The 26,010-nt window shown below is 44.5% G+C and overlaps 1 protein-coding gene across 1 annotated transcript in view; it reads right to left on the minus strand.

Annotated features, from left to right (window-relative positions):
* LOC127641492 (dedicator of cytokinesis protein 3-like) overlaps positions 1-26,010 on the minus strand; it is a gene marked incomplete at its 5' end in the record, with an annotated part of 204,020 nt that overhangs the window by 164,442 nt on the left and 13,568 nt on the right. Inside the window, one exon of the mRNA XM_052124527.1 lies at positions 22,620-22,660. Coding sequence (XP_051980487.1) covers positions 22,620-22,660 — 41 coding nt within the window. The remainder of the gene's footprint in view (positions 1-22,619; positions 22,661-26,010) is intronic.

Below are 26,010 nucleotides of genomic sequence, written 5' to 3' on the forward strand. Positions count from 1 at the left end.
AACCTCAGCACAGCTCGTGACCTGGGCATCCAATGTGAGCGCAACGCAAGACACACCCATGTTTGTGAGAGACAGACAAACTATTGAGTGCATGCTGCCAAGATGACATAAGCACAACACACCCATGTCAGTAACAGACAGACACGAAGCATGAGTGTCCGGATCCCAACACAGACCAAAACCGATCCAGACAGAAAACCTAACCCTTTACTCCAGACAGACCGTAGAGCGCACGGCAGGGAATACAACCAAAACCGTGCAAAATCAAAACAAAACAGGAGTTTGATTAATCAACTCACTGCCTCAATTTGGCTGGTAACTTTTTTGTTTTTAGGAAATGCAGCATAATACATGGTTACATTCATATTGTAAGAATGATAGGCAGTTATGATACTCGCTGATGATGTATGTGACGTGAGCAAATAAAACCGTCAATTAAACATCTGTTGTGACTGAAATCTTCCTTCACCTCAGTGGATAACAGCTGCACAAGTTTATCTAGGGTGCAGAAAATCCAAAAACATGCACTTAATCACACGTGTCCATTATTAGGAGTTCAATATGATATTGGGTCGACATGTCTTCATGTGTTTGTGGCAAACTGCAGTTTCACATAGAGATGGAGATTGGCTGATGTGCTATGGGTTTATCACAGATATAGGCTAAAAACAGTTAGGCTAAATATAATTCCATTGTCATGAGTACAAACTGGTATTTTTAATCAAAAATAATGCAGAATACGGTTTCATAATATTAATAGAAACATAAATAGCTGTTAATCGCGCATCGATGTTTAACGCATTGGCCAAATGAATTTGGATCAGTTAAATTTTACTGTTCATCATTGGCTCCGACACCTGGAATATTAGGTATTTTGATAATATTACACTAGCGGAAAATACCTGATTCAAATAAGTGGCCAGAATGTACCTGCCATACATTTTCACAGAGGGGGGCTAACTGTCCAAGACTTTGAAAACCCCTAGTTTAGGTTGTTTCCAAAAGCCCTAAACAAAGACCTAAATTATCAATTGTAACTCTTCTTAGAGCATTCAAGCTACATCCACCAATCTTGGCACAGGCCTTCAGTGGGTTCTGAATCAGGTTGCTATGACTTTTCGCACAATGCATGATACAATCCCATTTACTTGTATGGGTAGAATGTTCAAATGGGCTATGACAGTGTGGAGCGGAGGGGGGCCGGGGCCGGGCTAGAATGTTGCACGCCCGGTCCCAATCGGCCTGATGGGGCGCGCGAGGGATAAAGGCGGCCGGTGACGACGGTTCGAGAGAGAGAGAATTACGGGCATGTCCGTCATGTGTGTTTATGTTTGTGTGTTTTGGTTTAAGTTTTCATTAAATTATTATTTATATTGACAAGCCGGTTCTCGCCTCCTCCTTGCCCATCTTAACCCCTTACAGACTATTTAAACTCCAACTTGCTCTCTCTTTCTCTGTCTGTCTCTCTCTTTTTTTTCTTTTATTTTGTCATTAAACCTTCTAAACCTTTCAGACATGTTTTTCAACCAACATGTCGGTGTTTAATACATTTCAAATTAATGATTAAAATACAAAATATGCAATTAGTAATCCAAATGATTAAAATAACAAATCTAAATGTAATCCAAAAGTAATCAATTTAACAAAAAATTGTAATCTGAAAGAATTTAAAGATTACTGATCACAACTTTAATGTAATCTCTAAATAGTACCGGATTACATTTAAAAAGCAATCTAACCAGCTTTTTTCAAAATGTGCAGAAAGTGATTTTTTTTTAATTATTTTTTGGTGAACTATTTCTAAATCCTATATTTGTTTTGCCTTTCTTAGAAAAACTCAAACTAAATAAGTAAATTAATGAATGAATTAATAACACCCTGAAAGAAATATCCAGTTTATACTGTTTGAAAGACAATAAATGTAAAATGCAGATAACTGGACGATATAAGTTACCATGACTCATTCTGCCACCAGTTTGCATTTGACACAATGAAACTACTCAATTTGAAAGTGTTTTTGAGTACTTTAATCACTGCAAAAGACAAAGACTGGAAAACATGGAAAATAATATATTAACACTTTCCACACTTCATCTTTTTGTCACAGACTTTGCACAGTATAGAAAAACAAAACTGACATAATTACGCTGTGTGAGCGAAAACTGTGTAATTTAGCAAATAATAAATAAATTAAAATAAAGGATTATGTCTTGGACAAAATCACTCAAGAAAGCCTTGCAATACATTGTCAATGTGCTCTGAATTTTAGCCAAGAACTCTATAGGCATTCATAGATGCCTTCAACCGCATGTCAATCAAATCAGCCTGTATTGTTTTGCGCATTGTGAACTGTCTGTGCAATCTTGTGAGGCTGTTTGTTTTTCTTGTCTTGAAGAAGGTTTAATGTCATGTCATCTTATTTCACCAGACAACGTGCAGTCATCTTACAGTATAGCTGAATGTTTTGAGCCAATTTGATATTCCGAAGCAACTAAACAATATGAAAGTATGAAATATTCACAAACAAATTTTCACATCAAAACTATTCATATAGATAATCTTCAAATATAAAATGCAAATTTAATATATATATATATATAGAATTAGCATTTTTCTATTTGAAAATATATATAATTGTTCCCTTTACAAAAAGCTTCACTAGGATGCTGCGCTGAGAAAAGCGCTTTGGGAACAATCCTATATTGTGACCAGCTGAAATATGTGTGTAACACGTCAATGAACATTGACCGGAATTTATAGCCTCGGCTGGTGAGATCATTGGATGCACCTGTGACCGGGCTATAAATAGATGCGTCACCAATGTGTCGTCAGATAAATTTTTTTCAGTGCGTGTGTGTGTCTCACAAGCCTGTCACAAACTTTCTTTCCTCTTTCTTCCTATCGCTCGCTCTCTCCCCAGATCCAGAAGGTCCTTCTCGTAAGCCTGTAGCGCGCCTCGGCTCCTCTTCGTTTCACGAGGGGGGCACTGAACCTCTGTACGTTCCACGCATAATAATAAAGCGGCTGAGAAATTACTCAAGGTGGTTACTCGGGCTGTGGCCAGACTAAAGCTAGACTGGCCACGGGAACAAGAGACCCCCCCCCCCCCCCACAAACGCTCCAAACTGTAAGACAGATTTCTGTCTGGTAGCTAAAAAAAAAACAAAAAAGGAAGGGAACGCTATATTAGTCCCTTCCTTTCTTTGATGACCTCCATGACAAGCTTTCTCGCTCATGGAGGAACCCATATACTTCCCGTGTCCACGTACCCTCGACGTCTTTATACTCTACTATCGTGGGTGCTGAGACACAGGGGTATTCAATGAAGACGCCGGTCGAAGAGACGCTTGCGGCTATCTCTCGCCGGGTTCGGCATCGTCTTTTAAAAAGTCCTTTTTCCCCACAAAGCCTTGTAGGATGACACTTTAGTGGGGAGGGCTTATCAAGCAGCAAGTCAGGCTGGTGCTGCTCTGCACAAAATGGCTGTATTACAGGCTTACAATGCTGACCTGCTGGAGGACCTGAGTGCGGGCACTGCGCTCGACGAGCTAGCTTTTTCTGAGCTTCTTCAAGCCACAGATCTTTCTCTCCGCGCAGCACCTTTGGCTCAACCTATCGGGCATCAAGGACAAGGATAACGTTTTCCTCCTTGATGCCCCAGTTTCGCCTTCTGGTCTATTTGTAGACGCTATGAGTTCGGTTATCTCAAAGTTCCAGGAGGCGAAAAGCAACGAGGAAGCCTTCGGGCAGTTCATTCCTCGGCACACTCAGGGGTCCGTCGGCCACCCAGACCCACCTCGGTCCTGTTAGAAGGGAGGTTTGAAAGCAAAGCATGGCGAGTCGTGCTCCCCCTCGTGTTGACTGGGTCCTAAGATCAGTAGAAAAGGGCTACAGAATTAAATTCAGTCTCGTCGCCCTCAACAGCCGCCAAAGCAAGACCTCAGGACCCTAATTTCTAAAAGAAAGAAACCCTGATGGTCTTGCGCCTAATCTTTTGGGGGTAGCTCCCCTCAGGACGGGGTGCATGCACCACTTCGCCCCTCCCGGTACCCCCACGAAACCTCTCCATTCCCGCCACCTTCGGTGTTTCGGGAGGTAGAGGTTCCCATCAAAAAGTTAGGTGTTTCGCTGCTTTCTGCATTTATCCAGGATGCGGAACACTCGACACCCCCTCAACAGGAAGTGATAAAAAATTAATACCCATCTCTGAGAACCTGGCAGCGTAGAAACTTCTGCCAGATATTTTACGTGGGTCCTAAGATTAGTAGAAAAGGGCTACAGAATTAAATTCGCTCGCCGCCCTCCGTGTTTCAATGCCGTGGTCTCCACTACCATAAACCAGATCAGGCATGTCTACTGTGGAACGAACTGCAAAATCTCTTGGTTAAAGGGGCCACAGAATGTGCGCCGCAGGCTTCGTTCCCTTTCTATGTGGTTCAGACCCCGGTTTCTTACCTTGGGTCCCAATCTAGGTGCGTCTCGTTGTCACAGGCTGCTAATGACAGAGGCCTCCCTGATGGGCTGGGTAGCAGCCTTAAGTGGTCGTCCAGCTTAAAGGGAATTGGAGGGTCGTCAGCTCGGTTGTCACAGTAACTGTCTCGAGTTGATGGCTGTATTTCTGGCCCTGAAATACTTCCTCCTGAGGCTGCTGTCTTGGTGCGGGTAGGCAATACAGTGGTAGTCTCTTACATAAACCATCAGGGAGATCCACATTCATGTCAGCTGAATTTCTGGCACGTTGGATTCTCCTTGGGGCCCAGGGCAGCTCCTGTCACTCAGGGCAGTTTATATCCCTGGATGCCTGTATATGCGAGCAGATTTACTGTCCAGACAGAAAATACCGACGGGGGAGTGGAAACTCCACCCTGAGGTAGTGGGTGAGATTTTTCCCGGGCAGAAGAGGACCTCTTCGCCGCAATGAACAGCGCAATGTCTCCTCTACTTCTCCCCGAGCCACCCAGGCCCCTTGGGTCTGGACGTAAAGGCGCATACATGACCCGGAATGCGTCTGTATGCGTTTCTTTTTCTGCTCCCGGGAGCCTTGGCCAAGGTTCGCCAGCAAGGGCCTTGCCTCCTACTGATAGCGCCGCGCTGGCCGAACAGGGTATGGTTCTCAGAGCTAAATTCTCCCCTCTACGGCTCGCCTCTGGCGATTCCAAACAGGAAGGACCTTCTTTCTCAGGCACAGGGGACTCTATTTCATCCCCGGCCCGAATTGTGGAACCTTCTCATGCTTGGCCCCTGTTGGGTACCAACTGAGGTACACAGGACTTTCTCCTGAGGTTATCGATACCATTTTAAGTGCTAAAAATGGAACAAAAGTGCCTCCACTTGGAACAAATCTTGGAACAAATCCCAAAGTGCTTTTCTCAGCACAGCATCCTAGTGAAGCTTTTTGTAAAGGGAACGTCTCGGGTTACATAGTGTAACCCTTGTTCCCTGCTGCGCTTCTTTGTCACACTGGGATGTCCCATGACTGCTCTTCAGAAAAAAAATTATCTGACGACACGCTGGTGACGCGTCTATTTATAGCCTGGCCACAGGTGCATCCAATGATCTCACCAGCCGAGGCTATAAATTCCGGTCAATGTTCATTGAAGTATTAGACACATATTCACAGCTGGTCACAATGTAGGATTGTTCCCAAAGCGCTTTTCTCAGCGCAGCATCTCGTTCCGCTTTTTTCAGGGAACAAGGGTTACACTACGTAACCTGAGACGTTTTGTTTCTTTTTTTTTCCTTCTTTTTTCTTGATCAACACATTTACCTTTAATGCAGCATAAACCATCATAAGCACTCGTTGGATGGGCAGAACCTTTCTAATGTGTCTGTCATTACACTGATGTACACTTCACAACACACACACAGCAGTGATTCAGTGTCAGTGATCAAATGATGGAGAAAGGAGCTCTTAACACAATTTTTTTGTACATTACAAGCCTTTATGGAACCTGTGATAGAAATAATAATAATACTAATAATAAATAATTCAGCCTAAGGCATATTTTAAATAACACAGAAGCACGTCAAATCTTAACTATCACCAAAACGCAGAATGAGACATTTTTATCTGTAAGTGCATTTCATGTGGAGTTCAAATCACCACTTGCCGATGGCGCTGATACCCCGTGGCTTCTCAATTGCTGTAACAAAGTGGATAGCCAAAGTCTGCCGCCTGATCATTATTGTGGGTGTTGAGAGTTTATGAGATTTAATTCCCATTGCAATGAATATGCAACCCATGTAGGGACTAGTTCATTCACTTAGTCAAACTCCCACTTAAACATTGGGAAACGGTTAATGTTACTTGAATTGGTGCTGTTTTAGTGCATTTCTATCTTTATACTGTGGAAGATGTTAATAAAGAATGGTATTGTTTTGTTTTCTTTCCTAAAAAGTTAATAAATACATTTTGACAGGAAAAGAAGTATATATAGTCACATTTTAGCACTTTCAAAATCTACGATTAATCACGATTAACTGAAACATTATGTGATTAATCATAATTACAATTTTCAAAAGACTGACAGCAATAATTTAAACTATTTCATGAACAGTGAAGTCATTTATCAGATATTGTAGCTTCTTAAGACCCAGTGCGAAGAACACAATTTAAAGTTATGTCCAAGATTATGTCCATATGTTTTTGATTTCAAAGTAATTGGTTCCTTCCTACAGGGTGAGAGTGGGGATAACAAGTTATTAAAACTTAAAAGTTTATCATCCTAAATGACAATGATGGTAAGGCAAATAAATAATCAAGGCAAGCTTGTTGAAACTGTCTGATTTGCTTAGTCGTTACCTTTCAGTCTATCACTATTCTGTAATGTAATGCATAAATAAAGCTGAACAAATCCGCAGGTGATTTGACCTGTTCTTCAGTGAAATTATCACTTGTTTTTGCTCTATTCTTGTTTTCATCAGCAGAGAGCAGTTAGAGACATTCCTGATGTTGCCCTCAGGGCTCTGGGGTGTAGGTGTGTAGGCGGACAGGAGTGGGAGGAACATTTATGAAGAAAATAAGTGATCGAGGGAGAGAGGAAAAGAGATATAAAATAGTGAGGGCAGAGTAAAGCCAAACAAACAACCACTCGCTGCTCAATGCTGCCTCACCACGCAAATACATGCAGCACAGTAGCAAAGTTCAAATATACTTTTAAAGTCAGCGTAAAATGCCGTTCACAACAAATTTATTTAGTGAAACAGCATATTCAGTGATTTATTTATCATCAGGAATTGATTGGATGGATAAAAGTGTACTGTATAAATCTACACTAAATATTTACAAATGGACAAGGATTTCTTTTTAACTTCACTCTCCCAGAGTATAAAGTGCAGCATTAAAATATTTTTTTGCTAGTTTCACACATGCTCATACAAGTTTTGTTGAGCAAAGGTAAATGTGACTGTGCCTTTAGTGCAGGATAATGCAACTATTTATGCCAAAAAAAATTATGAATGGTATCGCATATGTATCTGTGCTGCATGATGCATTGATTACATGAGGAAGGTTTTGCGAACTATTACACAGAAAAGTTTTCTGTAAACAAATGTGTTGCAAATGTGTTTAGTGTTACATGATGTCAATTTACGTAAGAATGGTTTTACTAACAATTTACACCGAAGTTTATTTTTTAAAGAAATGTTTCACTAATGTGTTGGTGCGTTATGATGCATAAATGTAAATTTACATAGAAAATGGTTCGGAAAATAAATGTGTCACAAAGATGTCAGTTTTGAGTGATGCGTCAATTTACATTGCTATACAACAATTTGCTTAAAATTTTTATTACAAACTACTATGATGCCACAAAATTCGTCAATTTGCATAAGAGGGGTTTACTAACAATTTACACAGAAATTCTCTCTTTAAAGTAATGTTTTGCTAATGTGTTGGTAATGCAAATATGTAACCATTCACACAGAAAATGTGTAGTTGCTACATGATGCGACAATGTACGTAAGAAAGATTTTACCAACAATTTACAAAGAAAATTGTTCTGTTAACGAATGTGTCACAAATGTGTCAGTGCCGAGGGATGCATCGATTAACTTAAGAAAAGTTTTACCAACCTGATCTCATCAGAACTCATACAAATTTGTACATGTTGGCTTGATCATATGACATAGTACGAGTGAGTTTGTGGGAATTCGTACGAATTCTGGATTTGCAAATACCTGGATCTGTAATGCAGAAGTAAGCAAAGTTCCACAAGTCCGACGTTTTAGACCGTACATGCTTAATAACTCAAACCCCATTTCTAAACCTGACCAAAGAGTACAGCCTGTAAGGATGATTTGAAGTGTAAGGAGTGCATTTTGTATGACTGAAGAAAGTAATAGTTGCATATTAGGAGACGAGGGAGAGTCACCTGATTGGCTGTTGCAAAAGTCATATGAAGTTTAGCAAATTAATTGTTAATGCAGGAACAGTTGAAACCAATTTGTTTCTACATATGAATGTGTCAAAAATGTGTCAGTGCTACAAAACGTCTAGGTTACGTATGTAACCTCCGTTCCCCGATGGAGGGAACGAGATGTTGTGTCAGAGAAGCGACACTAGGGGTCTCTCTTGATCGCCGATATTCACCTCTGAACTATGAAAAAAGTCCAATGAGAGTTGGCAACCAGTATTTGCATGTCCCGCCCCCGGACATACGGGTATTTAAGCGGCGCAAATACGGGAGTTCATTCAGGATTTTTCTGAGGAGCCGGAAATGGTATGGCCACAACAGGGGCTCGGCTCAGCGACGTGGCAGGGGAGACACAACGTCTCGTTCCCTCCATCGGGGAACGGAGGTTACATACGTAACCTAGACGTTCCCCTTCTGTCGCTCTCTCCACGTTGTGTCAGAGAAGCGACACTAGGGGTCCACTTAAAAAGAGCCATGCGCTGAGCCGTGTACGTGGTCCGCTGATACAGGAGCGAGCAGGTATTCCTACGTGCAGAACGACCAACTGTATCAGGCTGCACGTACCCTTCCCCAATGCCCCATTTAAGCCATCAGGATTCCTTATCGTTACCCTGGAGGGGGGAACAAGGTGACGGCCGCCAACATGGGAACGGGCCAGCCTGGCTGGGCCTCTTTTGTCTCTATGTTTCTTGCATAGAGCAACTACGGCCGGGGCTCTTACACGCATTGAGGGAAGGGGGTCTTAGCCCTTATTAGGGTGGAGAAGACCCTGCGGAGGCCACACCTACCCGGGAGGGGAGGCAAATTTTGAGTGGCAAATACATCGCATGGCCTATACTTATGTCTTATGCGGAACAGTAGTGCGGTGGTAGATCCAGCCTCGCAGAGGGGGGAAGCATACAGCATGGCACCCGAGGCAGCTGTAACTGCCTAAGGGAAACACGGAGTCAACTCTCGTGAGGGGACAGAACCGTGGTTTTACACACAGGGGGAGTCCGAACATGAGGCCTTACCTGTGGGGCACCCATACCAGTACAGGGTAGCTAGTGGTACCCGCAGTGGTTTGGGTCGGTGAGTTCCTCTGCAGAACTGCGACCCACGAGGGCTAGGGAGGAGTCAACCAGTGTCCCAAACCTGGGATCTCCTGCGAAAGAAGGCGCACTGTTTCCCCTGGTTAGGGGGAAGGGCGCAGGGTGCAAGCGATTCATCCAGTCAGATCGTGGACGTGCCACCGAGTTCTACGGGCTCGGTACCTGAGAGAAGATGGGACGATACTGACTCAACTCGGAGATTGTAGAATCTCGCAAAAGTGTTAGGTGTTGCCCAGCCCACTGCTCTACAAATGTCTGTTAGGGCAGTGCCCCTAGCCAGTGCCCACGAGGACGCAACACTCCTGGTGGAGTGGGCTCGGACCCGCAAAGGGGGGCACGGCCTGGGTGTGATAAACCAGGGAAATGGCGTCGACAACCCAGTGGGCGAGTCTCTGCTTGGAGACAGCATTCCCTTTCTGCTGTGCCCCAAAGCAGACAAAGAGCTGCTCAGAGCTTCTGGTGCTCTGTGTGCGGTCCAGGTAAATACGTAAGGCACGTACTGAACACAGCAGTGAAAGGGCTGGGTCTGCCTCCTCCCGGGGCAGCGCTTGCAGGTTCACCACCTGATCCCTGAAGGGTGTGGTAGGAACCTTGGGCACGTAGCCCGGTCGCGGTCTTAGGATCACGAAAGTGTCCGCCGGACCGAACTACAGGCAGGCGTCGCTAACAGAGAACCCATGCAGGTCCCCGACCCTCTTGATGGAGGCGAGCGCGATCAGCAGGGCGGTCTTGAGAGAGAGGGCCCTGAGTCCAACTGAGTCAAGCGGCTCGACGGGGGGTTTCCGGAGTCCCATAAGGACGACCAAGAGATCCCAGGAGGGAAATAGGTTAGGCCGGGAGGGAGTCATCCTCCGGGCACCTTTTAGGAACCTGACGATTAAGTCGTGCTTACCAAGAGACTTGCCGTCTACCGTGTCATGGTGGGCCGCGATAGCGGCAACATACACCTTGAGGGTGGAGGGGGACAGCCTCCTCTCCAGCCTCTCCTGAAGAAACACGAGCACTGACCTAACTGCGCACTTCTGCGGGTCTTCGGCTCGGGAAGAACACCAGTCCACGAACAGACGCCACTTCAGGGCGTAAAGATGCCTGGTTGAAGGGGCTCTGCGTTGGTTAATAGTGTCTATGACGGCCGAAGGTAGGCCGGCTAGATCCTCCGCGTCCCGTCCAGGGACCAGACGTGGAGATTCCAGAGGTCTGGGTGCGGATGCCAGACCGTGCCCCGTCCCTGAGAAAGAAGGTCCTTCCTCAGGGGAATTCGCCAGGGAGGGGCTGTCATGAGGAGCGTGAGATCCGAAAACCACGTCCGGTTGGGCCAGTAGGGGGGCCACCAGAGTGACTTGCTCCTTGTCCTCCCTGACCTTGCATAGCACCTGTGCAAGAAGGCTCACTGGGGGAAAAGCGTACTTGCGCAGCCCCGCGGGCCAGCTGTGCGCCAGAGAATCTGTCCCAAGGGGAGCCTCTGTGAGGGCATACCAGAGCGGACAGTGGGAGGTTTCCTGGGAGGCAAACAGGTCTACCTGGGCCTTGCCGAACCTGTCCCAAATCAGCTAGACCGATTAGGGGTGGAGCCTCCACTCTCTGCCGGGCAAGTTTTGCCTTGACAGTGCGTCCGCTATCACATTGAGGTTGCCGGGGATGTAAGTGGCGCGCAGTGACTCCAGTCGCTGCTGACTCCAAAGGAGGAGACGACAGGCGAGCTGTGACATGTAGAGGGAGCGTACTCCGCCTTGGCGGTTTATGTAGGCCACCACCGTGGTGCTGTCTGTCCTGACTAGGACATGCTTGCCACGAATCAACGGAAGAAATTTATTCAGGGCAAAAAAAACGGCCAGCAGCTCTAGGCAGTTGATGTGCCAGCGCAGCGGGCCTCGGTTCCACCGGCCTGCGGCTGCACGCCCGTTGCACACGGCGCCCCAACCCAATTTGGAGGCATCGGTTGTAACCATAACGCGACGGGACACCTGCTGCAAGGGTACTCCTGCCCGTAGAAAGCAGAGGTCTGTCCAGGGTTTGAAGGTTTGGCGGCAGGCAGAGGTAACTTCCATGCCGTGCGTGCCATGCTCGTCTCGGGACTCGAGTCTGGAGCCAATGCAGAAGTGGTCTCATATGCATCAACCCCAGTGGCGTGGCCGCCGCGGAGGATGCCATATGCCCCAGGAGCCATTGGAAACGTTTCAAAGAGACCACGGTGCCTGGTTCGAAAGAAGCGAGGCATTCCAGCACTGGCTGAGCATGCTCGTTGGAGAGACGTGCTGTCATTGAGACTGAGTCTAACTCCAAACCGAGAAAAGAGATGCTCTGGACCGGGGTGAGCTTGCTCTTTTCCCAGTTGACCTGAAACCCTAAACGGCCGAGGTGCTCGAGCACCTGGTCTGTGTGCGCATAGTAATTCCTGCGAGGAGGCCAGAATGAGGCAATCGTCGAGGTCATTGAGTATGCGTATGCCCGCTCCTCGTAGCGGGGCAAGAGCCGCCTCTGCGACCTTCGTGAAGACGCGAGGGGACAGAGACAGGCCGAAGGGGAGGACTTTGTACTGATACGTCTGGCCGTCGAACGCGAACCACAGAAAGGGTCGATGTCGAGGGCGAATTGAGACGTGGAAGTACGCGTCCTTCAGGTCCATCGCTGCGAACCAATCTAGATGCCGGCCGCCAGATAGAATTTGTTTCTGGGTGAGCATTTTGAACGGGAGTTTGGACAAGATCCGATTGAAAACTCGCAAGTCCAAGATCGGTCGTACGCCGCCGCCTTTCTTGGGTACAACGAAGTAAGGGCTGTAGAAATCCGTCTTCGTTTCGGTTGGAGGGACAGGCTCTATCGCGTCCTTGATTAAAAGGGAGGCGATTTCTTCGCGCAGGGACTGAGCGTGTCTGTCGTGCACTGCGGAGAAGTGAACGCCCACGAAGGGGGGTGGAGACCTGGCGTAACCGAGTCGAATGGTCCGGTGCAGCCAGCGTGACGGGCTGGGCAGTGAGAGCCACGCCTCTAAGCTCCGTGCTAGGGGCACCAAGGGGACGAGTATTTTGGACGTACCCGGCGGGGCTTCACAGCGGTGCGGAACAGGTAACGCGGCGTCGGGAGGCACTGCAGCGTCCCGAGGCTCTGGTGCTGAGAATAAACTCAAAGCACTTACCTTGCTCCGCACACCCGGCAGGAGGCGGGTTCGTGACTGAGGAGGAGGTCTGCTGGCATCCTCTGGATGGGGAACAGTCGTGGGGCTGAGGGCGGGGACAGTCCAGGAAGCCGGGACTGTTGAGGCCTGAAAGCAGAGTGCCGTGAGAACGGCATTTGCGTGCCAGGTGACCCAGAGACAACAAGGAAATAGCTCTATAGTGTGTAAAGAATTTAACAAAAAATAAATTCTCCTTCCGGCCCTCCACCGGGGAACGGAGTGGTCTTACCAGCTCCAGAGCTACTGTCTCGGTCTCTGGGTCGGTCATCTCAGGGGCGCCTGGGAGCCTTCTGGGTCCACAAGGGGGGCCGTGAGACGATGGGCGTCCAACTTCTGCGGGGAGCTCGACGCTGGGGCTAAGAGCTGGGCCCACTCACTTAGTTGAGGCGGAGCACCACTTTCTTTCTTCCTTGAAAGCCGCAGGAGGGCGCCCTCGGCAAGCAGACAGGGCATGGCCCCTGGCGGCAGGTTTGCGTCAGGGCAGGATGTGTGAAAATAGCCTTCGTCTGTTTCTTCACCACTGAGGACTGCCTTTTTGGGGAAGTCGTCACGCGGCGTCGCCGAATGGACGGAACTGGGAGACGGGGGCGTTTGAGAAAGCGTGCTTTGTCTGCCTCCTGTACTGCCTGTCCATCGTTGCGTTTCTGGACCACGGAGTGTCCATCGCCTGTTTGAGTGCAGTTCCTGCAGCATGTCAAAAACAGGACTACCCAAGTGCAGATTTTGGAGTGCCCTGGCCCGGTGGACTTGCAGGAGGGGGCCATGGCGTGCAGTCTGGGACCGTTCTACCACCGAGGGTAGCGAGAGCGGAGGAGCGAGGAAGCTGGGCTTGCTCAGCTCGTCATGCACGTCCGGGATGGGGCCCGGGGGGGCGCGGCTGTGAGCGGCGCACATGCCCGCGGAACCAATTAAGCCCGGGGAAGCATAGCGGACCTTCGTGCGTCAAGCTCAGACCGGGCGGGGACCCAAAGGTGGCGGCCCAGGCGAGTTATCCGCATCCGGCGCCGCTGTTACGCTCTCCGATGCAGCAGTGATGTCATCATCCAATGCCAGGGAGCTCGAGGGACCGGATGGCTAGCCGTTAAGCCGGCCGCACTAATCCAGAGCTCGCGGGAAGCCGGCAAGCGTGCCGGGGAGGCGGGAGGTTTCGAGGGGATTTACCCGGCGAAAGCGCCCCATTATTCTCCCCAGATCGTTCTCCATCGCCCGCGGCGCCTGCCTCAATCCCATAGGAAGGAGGCGAGGCGCGGGGGGCGGCTGAAGTGGCTCTCTCTCACTACAAGAGAAAGCAGGGATCGCAACGCTGCCGCGGTTATGTTCTCGCACTGAAAACATAACCCATTGGAGAGAATGCTCATCCCGAGCTCGGACGGAAACAAGCAAGCGTGCCGGGGAGGCGGGGGGTTTCGAGGGGGTTCACCCGGCGAAAACGGAGCCCGTCATTGTCCCCAGATCGTTTTCATCGCCCGCGGTGCCTGCCTCAATCCCGTAGGAAGGAGGTGAGGCGCGGGGGGCGGCTGAAGCGGTTTTTTCTCACTACAAGAAAAAGCCTACGACCGCAATGCTGTCATGGTTATGTTCTCGCACTGAGAACATAGACCATTCATAAAAACGCTGCCTGCGTGTGATCGCAACCCAGGAATGCAAGGCAGTTTTTATGGCCGTCAGAGGTGGGGAGAATCAACGCATCCAGAAACTATACAGAGGCGGAAAACCGTCTTTAAAAAGACGCGTCCTGAGAAGGACGTTCAACGCCACTGTGTTTTTGCTCTTTTAGAGGAAATTACTCTTTTAAATAAAATCACTCTTTTATGAATGAAAGAACTCGTGAGAGATCTTTCTTATCTGCAACTGTCGATGCGCTCAGGGGCAGGAAGTGCACAGCCGTGCAAACAGGAGAAAGCCGCTGTTGTGCGCCGTAGAATCCAACAGCATGCAGCAGAGGATAGTAGGAACTTGGTGTGTAAAACGCAGCAGTCTGCAAACACGACCATCGGCTCCGAAGAAATTTTCTGAATGAACTCCCGTATTTGCGCCGCTTAAATACCCGTATGTCCGGGGGCGGGACATGCAAATAGTGGTTGCCAACCCTCATTGGCCTTTTTTCATAGTTCAGAGGTGAATATCGGCGCTCAAGAGAGACCCCTAGTGTCGCTTCTCTGACACAACGTGGAGAGAGCGACAGAAGGGGAATGTTTTATATAAATTAATGTGTTGATCCTGCATAATGTGACAATGTTTATAAGAAATTTGAGTTTCATGGTTTACAATGGAGGCAGTAAAATCAGACATCACACTTTCAGTAAAGGCAAGGACGGTGACAAACTCCTGCAGGTTTTCTGGGCAGTCAAGGTGGCACACCTTCCTCTCAGCCTCAAGTAATGGCATGCATTACCCACCTCATTCACACTGTGAGTACAGCCCTTTGGCTGTCACAGTGTGGGCTTGGCACGGTAATTCAAGAACAGGTGCCAGCCTTGTGTCACCTCTACAGAAGATTAGCAAGGATTGGCCATTGACTCTGCATGCAGTGGGCATAACGGGCACCTCCAGCAGCATTTTGAGTTCTTGCCACATGGCACGCAAACATACAGTGAACACAAATTCAGTCCCATGGATTCTCACCTCGAGGAAAGTGTCAACTGGCATGCAGAGTGGCACACCTGTGCATAACGCATAGCCAAAGTGAACTATATGCAACAGTGTCTGTGTGTGTAAGTTCATATTAAGTTCAATATTAGTTAATTGGTTCTACTTTCATAATAGGTGTCTTTAAGTACTATGTACTAACATTAAGATACATGTAGTACAAAGTACTTATTGTGTAACTACATGTTGTTCGCAAAATCTCACAAGATTCACATTTACTGCTACTCATGTTGAGGTACAGGTAGGTTTAGGATTAGGGTTAGGTATTAGGGTTTAGGGGTTAGGGTTTAGGGTAAGGGTTGGGGTAGAGTTAGGTTTAGTGTTAGGTGTAAGGTTAACAGAGTGATTACAGATTTAATTAAAAGCAGGTACTTTTAATTAAAGTAAATGCAAGTACAATGCAAATACACATATTTACATACAGTAAGTACACTGTAACAAATGCTTAAGTACATAGTAGTTAAAGACTGCTAATATAATGTGGGACCTTATCCTAAATATGTAGTTAACAAATAATCTGAAAATGTAAAATGTAAATCTCAATATACAGGTGCAAATATTAACATATATTTTATCTAAATTTAAATAAATCCTGTAAACTATACAATAACAAAAAAAGTACCTAATTTGGATAAGTACTTTGGAATTCTTTAAGGACATTGGAGTGCCATGTAAATACACTGGTAGATATGCTGTATATATGGGTAGATTCAGATTTACAACTATGTATTCAAGAAGATTTATATCTTTATAATTGGATAAAAACAATAATAAATATGTATATATATACACTCACCTAAAGGATTATTAGGAACACCTGTTCAATTTCTCATTAATGCAATTATCTAATCAACCAATCACATGGCAGTTGCTTCAATGCATTTAGGGGTGTGGTCCTGGTCAAGACAATCTCCTGAACTCCAAACTGAATGTCAGAATGGGAAAGAAAGGTGATTTAAGCAATTTTGAGCGTGGCATGGTTGTTGGTGCCAGACGGGCTGGTCTGAGTATTTCACAATCTGCTCAGTTACTGGGATTTTCACGCACAACCATTTCTAGGGTTTACAAAGAATGGTGTGAAAAGGGAAAAAAATCCAGTATGTGGCAGTCCTGTGGGCGAAAATGCCTTGTTGATGCTAGAGGTCAGAGGAGAATGGGCCGACTGATTCAAGCTGATAGAAGAGCAACTTTGCCTGAAATAACCACTCGTTACAACCGAGGTATGCAGCAAAGTATTTGTGAAGCCACAACATGCACAACCTTGAGGCGGATGGGCTACAACAGCAGAAGACCCCACCGGGTACCACTCATCTCCACTACAAATAGGAAAAAGAGGCTACAATTTGCAAGAGCTCACCAAAATTGGACAGATGAAGACTGGAAAAATGTTGCCTGGTCTGATGAGTCTCGATTTCTGTTGAGACATTCAGATGGTAGAGTCAGAATTTGGCGTAAACAGAATGAGAACATGGATCTATCATGCCTTGTTACCACTGTGCAGGCTGCTGGTGGTGGTGTAATGGTGTGGGGGATGTTTTCTTGGCACACTTTAGGCCCCTTAGTGCCAATTGGGCATCATTTAAATGCCACGGCCTACCTAAGCATTGTTTCTGACCATGTCCATCCCTTTATGGCCACCATGTACCCATCCTCTGATGGCTAATTCCAGCAGGATAATGCACCATGGCACAAAGCTCGAATCATTTCAAATTGGTTTCTTGAACATGACAATGAGTTCACTGTACTAAAATGGCCCCCACAGTCACCAGATCTCAACCCAATAGAGCATCTTTGGGATGTGGTGGAACGGGAGCTTCGTGCCCTGGATGTGCATCCCTCAAATCTTCATCAACTGCAAGATACTATCCTATCAATATGGGCCAACATTTCTAAAGAATGCTTTCAGCACCTTGTTGAATCAATGCTACATAGAATTAAGGCAGTTCTGAAGGCGAAAGGGGGTCAAACACAGTATTAGTATGGTGTTCCTAATAATCCTTTAGGTGAGTGTATATATATATATGTATATATTTAATTAACTCATACATTGTCAGTTAAAGCAATATATCCCTTGTTTGGTACTATTATGGACAAATTATACATTCATTTGTATATTAATAAGCATAGTACCTATACTCATGATTTATTTTGCAACAATTTAAATTATTATGTCAATATATATTCATATTTTAGTAGAGCCATGTCTTTGAAGCTTAATATTACCCTACAAAACGCACTTCATGGTAGCTGCCCGATGACCATTTCATAAGAAATTCATGTGCATCCATACGTGTGATTTCAGGAATATTTTGCCTGAAGGTCTCTTTATATTTACTGGTTTGGAAGAGGGCTTTTCCATAGTTTAGCAATAGTTTTGTAAAGGTCACCATATGCATCAAACTTTTCTGCCTGTCCTTTGTAGGGTGAACTTTGCTCACATAAAAGCAAACTGTTCAGAAATGTCAGCTGGATATGGATCTATCAACATATTGCTGAATATCACATATTTGAATACTATCTGATACAAGAACTGGAGACTTTCTGAATAATTGTTTATCATACAGTAAAAACGTCATGGTTACTGTTGTAAGGAAGGAACGAAACGTTGTGTCAAATGAAGTGACACAAGGGGTCTTCCTGGGACACCAAACGTACCTCTGAACCTGAGAAAAGGCCAGTGTCAAGTTGGCAGACAGAATTTGCCTGCCCACCCCGGACATACGGGTATAAAGGCTAGGGAGGAGAACATCCAGGGAGCGACGCTTAGTGGCTAACCAGGGATAGAAAGCGCACTGGATCAACTTGGTCAAGGGCGCTGTGTGCAAGCGGAACACCCATTCAGTTGTGCCGCGTTATCGAGTTCTAACGGCTCGGACCTGACAAAACACGGGACGAGACCAACTCAACCCTGAGATTGTAAAATCTTGCAAAGGTATTGGGTGTTGCCCAGCCCGCTGCTCTGAAGATGTCTGCTAAGGAGGTGCCATGGGCAAGTGCCCATGAGGATTCCACACTTCTCGTAGGGTGTGCTCGAACCAGCAAGGGTGCGGGCACGGCCAGCGTGTGATAAGCTAAGGAAATAGCATCAATGACCCGGTGAGCTAACCTCTGTTTGGAGACGCCGTTCTCTTTCCGCTCTCCACCGAAGCAGACAAAGAGCTGCTTAGAACATCTAGGGCTCTGCGTGCGGTCCAAATAGATACGCAAAGTACGTACCGGACACAGCAATGAGAAGGCTGGGTCTGCCTCCTCCCGGGGCAGCTTGCTTGAAGGCTCATGACCTGGTCCCTGAAGGGGGTCGTAGGAACCTTGGGCACGTAGCCCGGTCGCGGCCTCAGGATAACGTGAGAATGTGCCGGACCGAACTCCAGGCAGGTGTCACTGACAGAGAACGCATGCAGGTCCCCGACCCTCTTGATGGAGGCTAAAACGATCAGGAGGGCCGTCTTCAGGGAGAGGACCTTGAGCTGCACTGAATGAAGCGGCTCGAAGGAGGGTCTCTGAAGGTCCGAGAGGACAACAGAGAGATACCCGGAGGGTAGGGTTCAGTCTCCGGGCACCTTTCAGGAATCTGATAATCAAGTCGTGCTTACCTAGGAACTTGCCATCTACTGCGTCGTGGTGGGCTGCGATAGCAGCTACATACACCTTCAAGATGGAGGGGTACAGCCTCCCCTCCAGCCTCTCCTGCAGGAATGAAAGCACTGAATGAACTGCGCACCTCTGCAGGTCATCGGCTCGAGAAGAACACCAATTCGCGAATAAGCGCCACTTTAGGGCGTAAAGTTGCCTGGTGGAGGGAGCTCTGGCTTGGTTGATCGTGTCTACCACTGCAGGTGGTAGATCCACTAGACGTTGGTTTCCAGTCCAGCCTCGCACTCACGGCGGCCCGGGAAAGCATAGCGGACATCTGCGCTTCAGCCTCAGACTGGGCGAGCAGACCCGAAGCTGGCAGCCCAGATGAGTCATCAGCATCAGACGCCGCTGTGACGCTCTCCGATGCAGCGGCGATGTTGTCATCCGACTCCGGGGGCTCAAGGGAGAATGCCGGCTGGCATTTATGACCGTCAGAAGTGGAGAGAAATCAACCACATTCAGGAACTACACAGAGGCGGAAAGACATCTTTAAAAAGACGCGTCCTGAAAAGGACGTTCAACGCCTGCTGTGAATTGCTCTTTTATAAGTGGGAACTCAAACTCTTTTAGAGGAAATAAACTCTTTTTAGGAGGAGAAACACTCTTTCAGGCAATGAAAGCCCTGTCGAAGCGCCTAGGGGCATAGACTGCACAGCGTGCAAAGAGAGAGAACGCCAGCTGGAAACGCGCCGTAGATCCAACAGCAGTGCTTATTGCCAGTAGAGGTGAGTGAAACAGTGGTGAACTCAGCTTGCTGTTGCACAACCGTTTGGCTCCGAAGAAAAATTCTGACTGGCACTCGCTGCCCCGCTTCACTTTATACCCGTATGTCCGGGGCAGGGCATGCAAATTCTGTCTGCCAACTTGACATTGGCCTTTTCTCAGGTTCAGAGGTACGTTTGGCATCCCAGGAAGACCCCCTGTGTCACTTCATTCGACACAACGTCGAGTGAGTGACAGAAGGGGAACTGAATTATAACATCTAAAGCCTTACTCTAAAATGAGTCTTGAGTTGTGATTCCCAGTACATTCAATTAATGAGTAAGAAGTGTAGTTGCAATTACAGTAGTATATAGAAAGACATCCTTGTCAACAGACAAAAAAAGAAGAAGAAAAAGAGCATATAAGCTCAATATAACACCAGAGAAACAGCCCTGGCAGACATAGTCCTGCCTCAAAATCAGCCTTTATGCAAGGAAAATTGGGCAGCACACCCAGTCTTGGTCTTAACCTGGCTGGTTGGGTAACGAAAAGCAGATCAATCAGCACAATCTTTTCTATAAAATGGATATTCACTGCTGGCTGCCACCAACATGTAGCTCTGCTGCCATAGGTAAGCTTCAATTTGGGCAGTCCAGGTGCTTTTCAAATTAATTTAAGATTAATTTACTATAGGCAAAATGCATCTACTTGTACATTCAAATATATGCTGTGAACGCATCAAGTTTGATGATGCCAAACGATCTTTAGATCAGTGTTTCTCAACCGGTGGGTTGCAGATCTGTTCTGATTGGGTCGTGGACAATAGTGAAAGAACAATGCTATTGCCTTACCTTCATTCAAATGTTTTCTATGGGCGCTCAGGCTAAAAATGGGGCAGACGAGTCAAATTTAATTCTAATCTCGCATTCGGTGGTTTATACGCGTTAAATATCCTTCTCACCTGCAAAACTATATATTTTTGGTGTGGTTAAAACCTGTTTTTTGCATGAGTATGATGCAAGCCATTGTGGAAACACTCGCACCAATTATATTTTCTGCTCTAATCTACTGAATCTCTATAGCTCGTACGTGTCAACTGGGCTTCCCTCGATATCGCGCCACAGACAATTTGTTAAGTAGAATCTATTAGACCTAATTGTATTGCAACAGTGTATTTCAAAATATGTTTAGGCTACTATTTTTTCATAACATAATTTTTTGAAAGACTAGCTACATTGACCTAATATATACCATTGTTCTGTAAATATAAAGGCAGGTACATAAAGGGCTTTAAAGTCTGGACCTCCAATACTTATGGGCAAATTATTGACAAAGTCGCCCTCCTGTGTTATGTTCTGTTTTAATTATGTTTGATATTAGAAAATAAACTAATATGGCTCATATGAATAAACAGACTCATCGTCTTTAAAAAGTGGGGAGAGAAAACTTACTGTATCTTTTGTTGGTGAAATGAACAACAAAAATAATGTTACTAGATACATGCCCTTATACTTGAAGACCATGAAGAAAACTATGCAAGATAAATTAAAATGCGACACAAGCTACGTTAAATCCAGGTTATGATTTTGACTATGTTAGCTCGCCCCTTAATGTCCAATGTAAAATTTGGGTCCCAAAGCAAAACCAGCTATGAACCACTGCTTTAGATACAAACCTAGCAAATTTAGGTCAAAATATACACAATTTTTGCATCCTTGAAGGACAATGCGGGAAGGGGACATTATCCAAAGGGTCATTTCAAATGAAAGTGAGCAACAGAATCCCATTATGAAGGGCCCTTCAGAAGTTTCTTCAATTGAGAAAATGTATTAGTGCATATTTCCAACCAGTCAAATGGCATTTATTAGCATTTATATAAATATAAATATAAATATAAATGTATGTATTTATTTATTTTTTATCCCCTTTAATCTCCCAATTTGAAATGCCCAATTTCCAATATTTAATAGGTCCTCATGGTGGCGTGGTTACTCACCTCAATCCGGGTAGCGGAGGACAAGTCTCAGTTGCCTCCACTTCTGAGACCGTCAGTCCGTGCATCTAATCACGTGGCTCGTCGTGCATGACAACACGGAGACTCCGCATGTGGAGGTTCATGCTACTGCACACAATTTACTACGCAACCCATTGAGAGTGAGAACCACTAATCGTGACCATGAGGAGATTACACCATGTGACAACCCCCTAGCAACTGGGCCAATTTGGTTGCTTAGGAGACCTGGCTGGAGTCACTCAGCACACCCTAGATTCAAACTCGCGACTCCAGGGGTGGGAGTCTGCATCAATACTCGCTGAGCTACCCAGGCCCCAAAACCGTTCCTTTCAATCTTCAACACCTGTTGCAAGGCAAGAGTAGTGTCTGGTGTCTCATTCACAACCTGAAATTATGCAGGGTGTCAATTGTCCGGAAGAGCCATGAATTAATGAGAGAGGTAGAAGGCTTCTCTCACTATATATTGAAGAAAATGACTCAATACTTTTGAGATACTTTCTAGAAATTATAATAAGTGTAGAAAATTGGGTTTCAACCTTTATTGAAGGCTGTAACCCTGTGACCTACATTATTTACCCTTTAGGATGTTAAGTAAAGCAAATTATTCTAGACCCTATTATTCAAAATATTGAATAGTATTATTCTAAGTGGGTGGTTCTTGACCAGAATAAGCTTCAAAGTGGACTGGGCATTATGCTGGTAGCGAGATTAACCTGATCTAGGCATACAATTCGTATTTTTTCACTATCCAAGTTCCTATTCAATGGCTAATTTCAATCCATTTAGTCTGGTTCTAGATCTTGATTGTGGACATGACTTTCATGTTCAAATAGGGTTACTGCAGACCTGTGGGTCAACCAGGAAACAAACTATTGCAGATTGTACATGGTCTGGACAATGAGTCAAAACTATTGGGTATGAACAATGCATCAGTTTACCTTGATTGTGGGCTTCTTACTGGAAAAACCTCTGTACCATCCTGCAACAGACAACATTTAAATATGTTAATTAAGGCACATTTTAGATCATACATAAAATGTTATGCTTTATGGTACATGTTGGTCCTTTGTGGAGTTTGACAGTGTGAAGCACCATCCACTTTCATTGACTTATTCCTTAAAATCACATGTAAATAAGGATATCAGTTTTTTTTGTCTAACTTTTGTATTTAAACAAAATGATACCATTGTTTTCGATTCCAAAGTAACCTTAAAGGTGCACTCAGTAACTTTTGTCTTTGTGTCATCTTGGACTTACACTGACACATAGTGGCTTGGATGCAAAAACGATTGATTAGTTCAGTGACCATTTTTTGAGATTACATCTTGATGCCAGTAAGTGGTAACAAATAAGCATCTTTTATGTGTTATGAGCATGGTAGGCTCTAATCTGATTAAAAAATAATTAGTTACAGTAATCAAATTATTCGTATTTTCAAAAGTAATGTAACACACTACATTTAAAATGTTTGCACCCTTGACCAGCACTGCGGGAAGGTGGCGTTATTCAAAGTGTCATCCAAAAATAAAGTGGGCAACTTAATCCCATTATTTTTAATTAATTGAGCAGAAAAACAAAAACATTTAATTGAAAATTGTTTTTAGAAAGAAACGTAAATGTCATTTGTAAAGTGATTACTTTTCCACTGAAGTAATCATTAAAGTAATATGATAACAATACATATAAGTAATTTGTAGTGGATTACTTTATTTGAGTAATTTACCCAACACTGGTTATGAGTGAGTCATAGAATCATTAATCCAACTGATTCATTCAAAAGCATGTTGTTCATGACCAAAACAAGTATTAGTGTGTTTTATGGAAATCTGTGTGCCTAAAGATATAAGAGACATCAGAAGAGTATTAAAGCATCTTAAGAGTTTTCATTCATAATTCATAAGACCTCTTTGGCCATTGTATTGCAAAGAAGCAGGAAATCTTTGTTAAAACTCCTTTTGTGTTCCGCATAATAAAGAAATTGATTTTTCAATTGAGGATGTCCCCACATACACACACACACTCTCTTTGATTCTCCAAAAAGATACTTCACTCGGTTCCAAATGCAATGAGTCGCATTTCCACACACAGCAACTATGCATTTGTGAAGGTCATTTCTTTCAAATGAAGTGGAACATAAAGGCTGGTACAATGCACTAATAGTACACCAAGGTCTGGGCCAATGTGTTCACATCTCAGAAATACTTCCTCCTAGTAGATTCAACACACTGCTGTAAAACCCGACCACCCCAAATCAACAGCATAATACACTTTCTGTCCATTATAAATAAGCTAAGCACTCAAATCTGATGTCTTGCACAGTATATCACCTTATTAATATAGTAAGAAAGTCAGCTGTTGAACATTCCCACAATGTTAGCCACACAAAGAGTTTGGTAATGACATATTTAATCATGACTAAATAGTAGCATAGAGTAAAACTATGCTTCTGAAGCCAGGCTTCTCAACCTTTTAAAAGCACATTTTAAATAATTATCAATAATATAATAATGTGATGTGTATAATGTTTTCGATGTTAAAATACAAGCCTGATTTAATGAAAATTGCATGACTGTGGCGACATTTTTGTAAAAAATTATATAATGCAGCTCCTTACACATATTGTGGCATTTCCGAGGTGAAATGTCCACTGAGTGGCGCTAAAAGCGTGTAAAATGTTCACCCAAACAGATGAGGTTTTTAAGGTTAATGCTCTAGTGAGTTGTAAATTAGCTAAACCTACTTCTCTACTAGGGTTGTGACATTACCAAAATTTCAGTAGTCAGTACGATACCAGAAAAAAAATTCCGATTCTCGATACCAATTTCGATACCACAGAAAAAATAGCTAATATGCTATTGAACTCCTTTGACCTATTTAAAAAAAAGTTACATTTTAATGTAAATAATAAATTAAAACAATTGCATGTTTCCTTCAAAAACATTACTTCAAGTTTTTTCTTAAGTTAATAATAATTAAAATAAAAACATTAATGGAAACATTTATTCAGAAATCTTGCTTGTGAGATATATTTGTTTAATGAAATTATAATATTAATAATAAAAATAATAATAATTTAAAAAATGTGACTATACTGTAGTGATTTCTGTCACAATTTCCTAAATTTCATGTGTCAAGCTTTTATTTTGACATTATTATTTTTCAGTTTGCCTATGCTTTTGATGGTAGTTTCACACAGTTGTTTACATCACCAGTACAAGTACAAAATGCTGTAATGTAATTATTTAAATATATAGTCTGCAGCACTGCATGCATCACAGTGAATGAGCACTGGCTGTCTTCATCTACTACAACAAGCACAGCGCACAATGGTAATCTAGTGTTTTTAGCATATAAGCAGCTACCGTTTGCAGTGCATGGTGCATGCAGACAGTATATTTATTTAATTAAATTATATCCATTTGTGATATACAGTAAGAACCACACTAGGATATATCACAATTGTAATTTAACTAATTGTCCAATTCGTTGTAAAAGGAGTAACAAAGCACGAGTGTGAGCATATAAAAGCAGGCATCTGTCAGTAAGACAGGGCGCAGCGACTGAATTGGGTCTGTGATTGGTACTACCGGTACTGCAGAAACACTGGTATCTTAAAGTCTTTTTTTTATTTTAGTATCGACTTGGTACCGAAGTACCAGTACTTTTGACATCCCTGCTCTCTGCCCAAAATCTTAAACCCAAAACTAAACTAAACCTAAACTGATTGCGTCATAAAAAGCAAATAAGAGATGAAAAACGCAATTGCTGAATCAACCTCTTGATTTTGTCATACTTCTATGACACTTTTAGCTTACGTGTCGACTAACGTGCTCTTCAGGTCACGTGCTCTTCGGGACTCGTTCGCCAGTCCTTTGCATTGCAAGTGCAACGCTCTATCAGCTACCGTGCGATTTAATCACACTTGAACAAGCTTGTAAATGTAGTTGATTATCTAAACAAATGTTACAATGTATTACAAGTACAAGTAATGCATTATAGTAAAAGTCTTTTTATGTAAAAATATAATTTTGTGAGAAATAGGGCGAAAAGTAAGCTTTTAAGAAATGCTAATCTGCCTCTTTACACATGATTTGTGTCATAGTGAATAAAAGTAATTGTTTTAGAGCCTCCAGTGTTTCTTTCAGCAGGAAACTGCCTCGATACGTACAATGAGCTACATAAAAATTATTTTAGACAAATGTAGGTATCTACAGGCATCTATGAGACCAAGGTTTTGCTTCAAGATTTTCAATGAAAAACAATTTGATTGTTTCTTATAAAACCAAATCGTTGAAGAACACTGGTTACCCACCCTGACTAGCTAACAAG

The sequence above is a fragment of the Xyrauchen texanus genome, chromosome 50, assembly GCF_025860055.1.
Source record: "Xyrauchen texanus isolate HMW12.3.18 chromosome 50, RBS_HiC_50CHRs, whole genome shotgun sequence".
In the NCBI taxonomy this organism is placed as follows: Eukaryota; Metazoa; Chordata; class Actinopteri; order Cypriniformes; family Catostomidae; genus Xyrauchen; species Xyrauchen texanus.